Source organism: Artemia franciscana, chromosome 21, assembly GCF_032884065.1.
Source record: "Artemia franciscana chromosome 21, ASM3288406v1, whole genome shotgun sequence".
NCBI lineage: Eukaryota > Metazoa > Arthropoda > Branchiopoda > Anostraca > Artemiidae > Artemia > Artemia franciscana.
The window spans coordinates 16,985,834-16,997,947 of NC_088883.1; the positions used below are offsets into that span (position 1 = coordinate 16,985,834).

The 12,114-nt window shown below is 34.7% G+C and overlaps 1 protein-coding gene across 13 annotated transcripts in view; it reads right to left on the reverse strand.

Moving 5' to 3' along the window:
* LOC136040963 (muscle calcium channel subunit alpha-1-like) overlaps window positions 1–12,114 on the reverse strand; it is a 220,922-nt gene that overhangs the window by 20,401 nt on the left and 188,407 nt on the right. For all 13 annotated transcript variants that reach the window (XM_065725425.1, XM_065725427.1, XM_065725428.1 and 10 more), the window contains 4 exons: window positions 11,618–11,719; window positions 9,254–9,358; window positions 7,008–7,057; window positions 4,932–5,000 (listed from right to left, as the gene is read on the reverse strand). In XM_065725425.1, the coding sequence (XP_065581497.1) occupies window positions 4,932–5,000; window positions 7,008–7,057; window positions 9,254–9,358; window positions 11,618–11,719 (326 nt within the window). The remainder of the gene's footprint in view (window positions 1–4,931; window positions 5,001–7,007; window positions 7,058–9,253; window positions 9,359–11,617; window positions 11,720–12,114) is intronic.

Genomic DNA, 12,114 nt, shown 5'->3' on the forward strand with positions numbered 1-12,114 from the left:
TAACCGCTTCATTTGGCCCCAAAACTGTGTCGACTGACTTGTAAAGGACTGCCTGGTCTCGAATCTTGGTTAAAACAATATTGTTGATTTCGTGGACGTCTATATTTTTGGGAGCGAGAATCGCTCTTTCACTTAGCCATTTATTATTTTTATAATTTTTTAGAATATTCGGAAATACTTTTTCAATCAATTCATTTTTGGACGTCACTAAATTACAGAAATCAGCAGGTAGTTGAATACGTCCTGAAATTGAGTCTACTGGGAGCTTTCCGTTTCCAATTGCCAGCAATTGATCTGAAAATGTTTGACCAGAGTCATCGTTTTGCAATCGGACACGCATATTTGTAGTTAATTTTAATGTTTTTACGTGTGCCCATAAATTAGAATTTTTCAGGCAAGCATTCATTTCGTCTGCAGGAGTTGATCTAGGTATTATAGGTAATGTTTGCCTGAAATCTCCCGCAAGCAATATTAATGTGCTGCCAAAGGGTTTCGACTTCCCTCGCAAATCTTTCAAGCATTGATCCAGACCCTCGAGCGATTTTTTGTGTGCCATTGTGCACTCATCCCAAATAATAAGTTTGCATTGCTGCAATACTTTACCCATCCCAGATGATTTGGAAATATTGCACGTGGGAGTTTCTGTAGAATGCAAATTCAGAGGCAATTTCAAAGCGGAATGAGCAGTTCTTCCACCAGGCAGCAATGTTGCGGCTATTCTGGACGACGCAATTGCCAACGCTATATCATTTTTTGATCGAATTGATGCCAGAATCAGTTTTATCACAAACGTTTTACCAGTACCTCCTGGCGCATCCAAAAAGAAAATTTCTCCAATGTTGTTATCGACACAATGCATTATCGTATCATAAATGTCTTATTGTTCCGACGTTAACTTGGAAATGTTATTTTGTACATACGACAATAGATCACTCGTACTGTAACTTTGTTCCCGATCCAATTCTACACATGTCGAAACAGCAGCGATACGGTTAGGTGAAGGCATTCCCAAATCCTGAAGAGGCTTGTTTGCCATACATACGCACAAATCTTCTATAATAACTAAAGTGTAGTTATAATTTTCTGAAGTAAAATCAGAAGTCATATCTGACGTCTCTAACTGTTTTCGATGGAGTATATCTTCGGACATTTTTGACTTATATTTTTCCCATAACTCTGTAGGAGCTGATGGAGAGCAAGTTGTTAAAATGATGCCAAACAATGCACGAATTTGATTTGGAGTTGACGTTTCGCACGCGTCATTGATGCAGTTATCCCAGTGTTGGTCATTCTCCAATAAATTCAGAGCTTGGCATGCACTACGGTAAGTGTCATGTATAGTACCGTTTACAGTTCTCAAATACTCAAAGGATGTCGGACCGGGTACATTCACCAAAAGCAGGCGTAGAAAGAAGCATTCATGTTGATTGGGGTGAACGGTGTAGAGTCTTCCTATCGTGGTATCTTTGAAGATGGTCGGTTGGCCGTCGACTGACTTATCCTGTTTTTGACGTTCAAATACTTTATTTTTAGTATTCCACGTGTAATACGAAGGCACTTCAGTATACAGCAGTTTTTTTGCAAAAGAATCATTTTTGCAAAGCGAAAAGAAACCGGTTAACTTTGTATCCGGTGGATTCAGGGCTCTTTGTTGCACGTTGGTTTCCAAGAAATAAACACGTTGACCATTCTGTAAATGTACCGCTATATGAACAACAGCTGGACTACGTTCATGTATCGGAAATGAAAGAATTCGCCAAACAGCTTCATTACTGCTTATGTATCTTCCAGCCTGATATTGTACGATTTCGTCAATATCTTTGATTTCGGGCTGCAAGCCAAAAACTGCCATGCCACTGCCTTTGTTGACGTATTTACATATGTATTTGATTGCCTTTACGGAGTTACAGTATTCAACGTTTATGTGTGCATTAAATGTTTTTGATAATAATGGGGAATATGGAACAACCCACTGGTTATCTACTTCGATGGTGGTACCGTTACGCTTCTTTATTATTGCTGTTTTACCGCCATCTTCAGTAGATCTTCTTCTATATTGTGGGTAACCATCATTGCCAGTAATTGTGTTGGATACTAAAAGTCAAGGATATTGCTTTGTGCACCTTCCTTTGGCCATGCATGGTGAATTTTCGTTCAGTGCACCGCAAGGTCCATGTATCATATTTTTTACAATAATATCACGTAACCCCTTATCGACATTTTCATCAGGTATTTCAGTGGAAATCACATCATCAATTTCGTTCGAAGTAATTTTTTTATGTAGCCAGATTAGTATATGTGCGTGTGGCAAACCTCGTTTTTGCCATTCCACTGAGTAAATCCAGCATCGCACTGACCCAAACACTTCAGAATTTACTATGTAGTTTATCAGTGATTTCAACTTTTGCCGGAAGACACGGGCCGTAATGTCATGTCTATGAACCGCCGATTGTCCTTGAAGTAAAAGCTGCAGTATCTCGTCCCAAGATTGATTACATGTAAATGTAAAAAATAAATCTGAACGACCATAGAGACGAACATACGCAATAGCATCTTGAGCATATTCATGCATATGACGGGGACTGCCAGCATATGACGAAGGTAAAATTGTTAATCTTCCAACGTTTGTGGTATTACCGTCATTTATAACTGCATCTCGCAAATGAATGTATTGTTCAGAGCGGAGCTTGGTCTGATTCAGGCGGATATATAGCAAACGTTCTGATTCAATTTTAGCATACATATCAACGACGAATTGGTGAAACAATTGACGGCATTTTAAAATATAATTTTCTTCATCCTGCCGAATCATTAGTCTATAGGAATAATAATGCATTGCACTGCATTTCTAATTCATTTCTTTGTTAGTGGCTGGATTCATCAATTTAATATTAAAGTGATAGCCGTCGGCTCCATCCCAAAAAATGATAGGATATTGTAGGGCATCGTAGCATCGATGAGTTTCAGCAATTCTTAACAACTGAGCGTTTCGCTTATGAAGAATAATATCTCGAGGTAAAAACTGATCACCGACCATAACGATTGCCACTTCGTCGATAGTTGGAGCCTTGTATCTACGCACATGTTGGCCAGGAGGCGTTTTGTCAGCGGAAATAACAATTTTATGCGTATCAGTAGGCATCAAATCGATGGCTGTTTTGAACAGACGCATTAAATTATTATTTTCGTGGAAAAGATGTTGCAATTGGGAAACGATTGTCCTTTCAACGTTGGGAGAAATTTCGCAACGTGCATTCAATTCAGAATTTCTATCACTGATGAAGTACAATTGTAAAAATTTATGATTCTCGCCTGAGAATGGTAGAAGGGACCCTGCTCTATGATAAATTTGCCCTTTTACTTTGAAAGTAGACATAAATTGATCTGGATTTTCGATTTGGGCTCCAAACGACGTCATTTGGAAACATGAGTTATATTTTCTGATTTGTGACAAAAAACGCTTAGATTCTGAGGTAGTTCCAGTAAGTCTTCAATGGCTCTGGTGGTGCAGCCAATAGAGGAAGTTTAACTTTTCCTGAGGCGCAACACATTCTCATTGTTTCACCATTGAATTTCAAGGCCTTGCAATAGGGACAAATTTTAGACATAGTCCCGATTTGAACACATCTACTCAAGCTATAATCATCGATTGGGCTGTACCTGAATGCCAGGCGATAACTTTCAGGTTGCTCAGATTCCTCGGCACGCTTTCTTTTCTTACTTTCTCTATCAGCAGCAAGCCTGATTTCTTGCTGTTCTTGTGATTCCTCGGCACGCCTTCTTTTTTCACTTTCTCTTTTAGCAGCAAGTCTGGTTTCATGTTGCTCTGGTAGTTCCTCGGCATGCCTTCTTTTTTCACTTTCTCTTTTAGCAGCAAGTCTGGTTTCATGTTGCCCTGGTAGTTCCTCGGCACGCCTTCTTTTTTCACTTTCTCTTTTAGCAGCAAGTCTGGTTTCGCGTTGCTCTGGTAGTTCCTCGGCACGCTTTCTGTTCTTTCTTTCTCTATCAGCCTCAAGCCTGTTTCCTTGCTGTTCTTTTGATTCCTCGGCACGCTTTCTTTTCTTACTTTCTCTATCAGCCTCGAGCCTGTTTCCTTGCTGTTCTTTTGATTCCTCGGCACGCTTTCTTTTCTTACTTTCTCTATCAGCAGCAAGTTTTTTGGCATAGACTCTTTGAGCATCTTCCTCGGCTGTTGCCATTGTAAGTTCATCAGTCATTTTACAGTTAAACATTAATAGATTTCTACGTGAAAGCATGTCTTAAATATCTTTAATGACGTCACCTTCATAACAAAAATGACGACAACTAACTTCATGACGTCAGTCAACACACAAACATGACGTCACCCGACAGACAGACCCACACATCCACAGACAACTTATTTTTATATATATAGAAGATAGATAGATATAATACACAAAAAGTAAAAAAAGGCCGGTTATGACGTATACTATCTTTATAAACGAGCAATAATTGTATAAATATGTATGTATTTATTTTTCACAAAACCTGCTCCATATTTTTTTCGGAAAATCGTTATCTTGGGATATTCTTACATAAAAAAACAATCTAGATAGGTCAGACGTCTGAAAAAATTGAATAAGAGCTTTTATTTTGATTTTTCCAAATGACGTCATGTACTATGTTAGTACATCATATTAGCATTTCTTATGACATCATATAAGCGTTTTTTATATGATGTCATGTATAGCATCAATTAATTACATCATTTAGTTATAGTTAGCAACTCTTGGAAGTAAATAATTTTTAAATTACAGAAAAAGTCTGGTATCTTTCCTATCTTTTTTTTCCGCAGCCTATGGGTACTTTTACTGATATAATTTTGTACTCATTTCATTGATGAATTAAGTCTGCCTGCAATAGCATGCGAAAAATTCAACAGCTAAAGTAAATGTTAGATTAAAACTTACATGTAGGTACTATTGTTATTGTCACTTTTTATGCGTAAAGGTCGCATTGGCATTCCCATTTCTTCATCACTGGAAATAAATAAAAATATATGAAATAGCACAAACATAAGAACACAGTATACACAGAAAATGCTGGCATTCTTTGTTTGTTTCTAGCTCCATCTATGCTTTGAAAAATCATTACTGTTGATATTTTTGCTTAAAATGTATTCGTTATCTTGATACGGGAAAATTTGTCTTGATTTATGGCATTTAAGCACCTTGTACCATTAAAATATGAAATAGATTACACCATTTTCAAATCTGAGAGATTAACATGGAAGAGGGAGGGAGGGGCACGAGCAAAACAACTTCTTAGGTCATAAATAGCAATGAAGAACAACAAACTGCCTTTCCATCATAAGCAACACATAGAACAATCGGGAATTATTTTTATGTAAGACAGTGGAACGCAGCTTTAAATGAATATTTCGACCCTATATCAAGGTAATTTTTTTCCCAGTACCTTGACAACATTTTCAACCTTGGTGAATCAAGCCCTCATGCAGAAACCAACATGGCCCTTGAGCACAGGCAAAATTCATCAAGTCCTTCCTTTAAGAGTAAAAGTGATATTCACTATGAAAACAATAACAAGCAAAAATAACATAACATTTTTGAGCTTTCTTTTAAACGGAGATTTACGTAAATATTCGTTCATTCATTTCTTGTGCAGTTTGTCTCTGAGAAAAAACCATTGAGGCTGTCTAGTATTACCAAGCAAAATCACAAAGCTAGGGATAGTTTCAACCATTCCGCTACCGTAAGGTGACTATACAGATAATACACGAAATGGATACGAAAGATAAGCAGCTCATCTCTGAGAAAAAAAAAAATATCCCATACTACACAGGAAAAACCCAGTAACTAAAAGTAAAGAGCGACATTAAAACTTTAAACGAATTGAAAATTATCCTGTACATAAAAGCAAAAGAAACTCACAAAATACCAGTAGCTTTTCCAACCCAACCATTCTTTAAAAACTCATTTGCTACGACTAAAAATGACTAAAAATATTTTGACTAAATATATTTGACTAAAAATATCTACCGAATTTAAGAATAGACAAAGGTAAAATAATGAAGTTTAATTTTTTAACTTAAAAATTAGATTAGGACTCTTCTTCTAAATAATATTTTGTTTCTTCGCTCCCATTTCTCAAAATTCAGTTGCAGTTTTTGATGAATGTAAAATAGTGCATAATAATTGCCGATTTTAGTATATTGATTTGCATTTTTTGCTTAAAAGGTTGTTTTTCTGGTTTTCAATGAATTTTTGCTCAGAACTATCGGCTACAGGGAAAAAAGTATTCGTTCTCTTTTAATATGAAAATTTTGTCTTGATTTATAACATTTACGTATCTCTTACAATTAGAACATAAAATAAATTATATCATTGCTATGTCTTTCAAGAAAAGTTTCCTCATCCAATAGTTCATTTTCTTTTTTTATATATGTAAAAGCCACATCTACACAAAACACTCTTTCAAAGACCTTAGGGGACAATATACTTCCCCCAAAGGCTTGTGATAAACTTTGCGGTTCGGAAGTGGATGGTTTCAACCCATTTTAGAGGGATTTAATTATGGAAAAGATATGTTTTAGAAAAAAAAGAAAAAGACACTGCGTTAGTTGGTGGAGATGGTATCCGACGCCACTCCTGGCTACAATACTGTTCGTGTTTTCTCTAAGAAATTACGGAAAGACCTTATTTTAAATTACAAATATATCAGAAAATACTGCACCAGACTTTATTTTTCAAACTTTATCTTCTGTCGATAGCACCAATTTAACGCAATAGCACTACACGACATTCATAATTATTTTTAATCATAAGTACATATTATGTTGCAACAAACAACTTTAATTGACTTATTTGATATTTAGAGTAAATAAATAATGAAGACACTAATTGCTACTATGCTATATCCCAAGTTCCCAAAACAGCTACTTTGGAAATGTAGGTCTAGGCCTAATTTAGAAAAATTACGTCTCTAATTTTACTGTTTAGTATACATAAAACGTGATCAATACTCACTATTGAGAAGAAGAAATTGGAATAGGTGGTCCATATGTCCCAGGAGTTAGCTACAAAAGAATGAACAAAAATAAAATAAATTATAGTCCAAAGCCATATTTAATTTCAAACTACAGACTTTACCAATTTGGGAATGAATCATTTTCACTTATTAAGACGCTACCATCTCATAATATCACTGTTGGCTATCAGATTGTCTATGAAAATTCAGCACAGGATTTATTACTCTTCCATCCTTCTTATACCCAGAACCTACCCCTCTCATACTTTATTCTTCTTGTAGCTCATTATTTGACTGAGACTGGTAATATAACTATGATAATTATACAATACAGATTGACTTTTATGATCCAAAGACTTGTGTTTATTGATATCTATATTCTCAACAGCTAACTTAAATTAGCTTTGTCATTTCATTTATAAATGCTTCAGTTTTGCTATTTTCTCCATTTGCCAATTTTCCCATTCTATTTAAGAAATATTGGATTTTCCCACATTTTTGGCTTAAATACACAATTTAATAGTTTATTAGGCAGATATTTGCTGCCAATTTTTAATGTTTGGCCACCGGAACGTCAATTTTTATGATACAGTTTTCAAAACAAAACCTTTTTTTAAGGAGAAGTCCATTTTTTCCAAATATTGTTGACTTTTTAATTTTCCATATTTTCCAAATAATTGAATATTAGGAAATCAATCTAAATCAGAAGCTAGGCATTAAATAAATAAGACCTATAAAATTAAAAAAAACATAACAACATCGGCTACCAGGAAAAGGAAGAAGATATCGTTGTAGACATGGAGGATCATGCCTCTTACCTACCTTAAAAAAATGTAGAAAGCTTCAAAAATTTCTGCTGTAACTATAAGTAAAATAATTTTACAGCAAGATATTTTACCACACTCCCGCCCTAATCCTTTTTAATGTGATTCTCCTACTGCAATCTAGAGTTTTAATAAAAAACTTAAAACAAGAAAACTATTGCTACCTATTGCATCATAAGTTGTTTGTTTTTTTAGCTTTTTCACGCATTTCTCGATAGCAGAAGTGTAATATTTATATGCAGTGACTAATTGGAGACGAAAAACATAAGCTTAGAAAAAAAAAAATACAGAATAGCACAGAAGTGGTTAAGGAACGTTTCACCAAAAATTTATTTTAGGATCACTATACTATAATCTATTTTAAGATCAGTTTCTTTTTTTAAACTTCTTGATTAACATCAAGTTAAATATCAGAGCCACAAATTAAGCTGATTCCAATTCCTTTTTTTCAGCAGTGATCTTCCTTGTGCCAATATTTTTATCATCTTAGGGATAGTTCAGCAAAAATACTTTCAAAATTGTCTGATTTCAGTGGTTAAAAACCTTAAATGAGTAAACAAAACTGATCGTCCATTTTAGTATACAATAATTATAATTCTTTGTATATTCATAAATTTTGTTGATTAGCCACTTTGCAAGATTTTCTTAAAATAGAAAAAAATATAAGCAGTACTGAATTAAACATAAAGTGTATCACTTACGCCCAGGCCAGGATCTACGCATATGCCCGGGCCTAGAGGTTCAAAAGCTGAGGGGCGCAAAAAAAAAATGAGCGATTTTTTTTCTTAACATAAACTGGACTGATGTGATTTATAATCGAAGTGCCAGGTGTATTTTGCTGTTGCACTGCCTATCCACAGAAAATGATTTTAAAACAACACAGGAATTCCGTAGCCACTTTAAACTGTCGGATGGCTCCCAAGATTGGCAGCTGAGACTCCGCATCACCCTTCTCTTGTATTATTTTTGGCTCACCGCTCATCAGTTGCCTTTTGTTCAGGGTTTCCAATATCCCTGAATTTTCGGAGATTACCCCGTAAATCTCTGTGTCCCCCCAAAACACTACCTTGGCCTTGGGGCACCAAAACGGTTGGGCCTAGGGGCATCAAAGATTTAAATCTGGCCCTGCACAAGCCTATTCTATTGGAAGACATTGCCCAAACTATTCAAGCTCTGTCTATATTTTCAGAGTTTTATGAAATATAGATTTATAAAGATAGATCTGTAGGTTTTTGATGGTCTAGAATCAGCTATATTTGTGTAATTATAACAAATTGGTTTGTAGAAATGGTAAACAGACATTGGCTCTCTTCAAGAAATTTTACTTTTGCTTAATGTAGTAGCATACTCCTAGTACTATACCACTAATTATTCTTATTTGATCTATTAATTTGTTTAGTATGAATTAACACAGCACAAACCTTCAAAGGAGATATAGGTACAGATGAGCCAGGTATTGGACGAGACCGCTGAGCATGACCTCTTCTGAATGATGACCAAACACTCCCAAATAAAGTGTGATTGCGCTGCGACCAATACACGAAGAAAATAAGCATTAAAAAGTCAAAATACAAAGAAAAATCAGAAGATAAAAGTGACGATCGTCCTTTGATTAGTGAAACCAGAGGTTAAAAATTTTGATTTTGGTAATGTAGAAATCAGAATAAGGGATTCAAGTTCTGTACAAAGTTTTCAGACTATAAAAGGCAAACATGACTCGATAGTTGCAAGATAATTTTACTTGCGCTTTTTTTCTAAATAACGAAGTTTTTTCTATTGGTACTTGCTATCAGTGTTTCCTTGCGAATAACATAAGATTTAATCACGGATATTGCTTTATAAGGTATGATAGGTTTTAAATAGTTTATCTCATTCAATCAACACAGTATAATATACACACCAGCTTATAACAAGGGACACAAAGGTATAAGTTGTAGTATCTTCTTTACCGCAAGAAAGAAACAAAAAAAAATTGCACAATGCTCAAAAAAAGAAAGAAAAAGATGGGGAGAGGGTTAAAAAAGGTGACTGGAGAAAATAATAATTGGACATAAGGGTGATAATCAACAAATTATTTCGAACATATTATAATAATTACAAATATTAGAAATACTAGAAATAAAATTTATAAGAAAAAGAAAGGGCTAGACCGATGTACTTTTATCTTCAAGCAGCTCGTATACAAATTGTAAGTGCGTCAACCATAGTTTTTTTTTTCAAACAATATCCCCATCTTTCATTGGCAATTCAAGCGAAAATAAATTAGTTTATGATTTAATTTATCGGATAAGAACTTAAATGAAATTTAGTGACCTTTCATATATACAGTTAGTACTTCCATAGATTTAGGGTTAAGAAATCCAGTTTTGCCATATCAAACACTATTAAACTAAAACGTTCAACTTGGAAAACACCGTAAATGAGCGTAAACCGTCTACAGAGTCCCCTAGATACACCACACGTAAGAAAGCTATGAGCTGTCGCATAGTCTAAAAAATAAAATAAAAATGTAACCGTGATACTGACCAAGGGCTGGAGCCTGCAGCATAAAAATTCCGGTTGATTTCCATGTTACTCTTTGTATTTCAGTTTTTTAAGAAAATAAACTTAGAGGATTTGTTGGCTAAATTTGAATGCATAAAACGTAGAGAAAACTATACTTAAGATTTCAAAAACTAAAAATCTATTTTTTTTATCCAACTGAGCAATGGTTGTATTATTAAAATTGCATTTATGTTTGATCGTATTGATCTTAAATTGATTGACTAGTAATGACTTCAGTTTGACCAGATGAATACAAAATGGACAAAAAAAAAGAAATAATGAATGTAATTTCATGTGTATCTGTGTGTAATTTTTTTAAAAGGTCATTTAAAAGTATTTATTTCAATTTTCAACCTATAGTAGATTCTTCGTAATGATAAGGCTTTACCCACAGCTTCCAATGAATACGCAGTGGGAAGGGGGGATACCACAAGCAATCTAAGAGATTCAATCTAAAAAAAGTTTTTCTCAAATATCACCACAGTCGAATCTGATTAATGTTCCACATAATAAAAATAACGACACAAAATAATAGACAATCCTAAAAACAAGAAAGCTATTTTTACATAGCCCTCCGGTACTTGTGTATATATTCATCGCCAGAAAGAGACATCCATGTGAGCCCCTAATACATTCATACTCATTATTTTCCATATTTCTACTTCAGGACAAAGGTATCAGATCTTCCAGCAGCAGGTAAAATCTATGTCCAAAGACGATTATCGATGTAGTATATTGTCAGCTAAAGAATGGTTACTTTATGTATATGTTGCTGTGAATTTCCGAAATCTGGTTAATGTCTACATTCACCGGTGACTGTCCAAAATTACTTTTCCTCTGTTTGGATTCAATAAGCCTTGTGAATCAGCTTTTTCAATCTTATGCAAGCTTTGATGGTAAAGGTTAAAGCTAAGCTAGGTTATTTTATGTTATTTTAGGTTAGGCTAGGCGAAATTCGGTTCTAAATATCAGAAATGGATTAAAACCTAACCTAAGCTAACCTTGCCCAACATCACCTAACCAAACCTAACATATTCTAGCCTAACCTGTCATCATCAAACTCTGCATTAAATTAAAAAAGTTGACTGACAACACTGACTAAATCAAAGAAGAAAAAAAAAGGCATTTCAGACATTCATCAATGAATGTCGACATTCACGACATTCATGGTAACATACATATATTAACTAGTCACATTCTAAGGTATATGTAACCTATTTTAACGCAGTTTCATTACTTACCCTATGCATTGGCTCAGGCTCAGCATCAATTAAATCGTCCAAATTGCCTGATATGGCTCTTTTTAGCACTGGTCCAGCCTCGTGAAGCGTACGCAAACCAGCCTAGAACGAATATAGTATGCAGTGAATAACTATTTCGGGCAGCAAGGGACAAACTAATCTCCAAGGGTCACAGTTGGTCCCACAAACACCTGATCACTTAAACATTTGCCTCCTTTAAGGTATCGACGACTCGAATTAGGTAATCTGTTTAAAACGACTTTTGTTTCAGCTATATAACTTTGGTAACTTTTTTACTATTTTATTTATTTTACTGTTTTTATTTTAATTTTTAATGTCATTGATGTCTTAAAACTAAATACATTACGTAGCCCATTTATTTTAAAAATGGCTCAGATTTTATGACTCAGTTCTTATCTAGGGTTTTGGGTCTGGGTTTTAGGGTTGTAGGCTCTAGGGTTTTATACATTTAAGGCTAATATTACATTAAATATTTT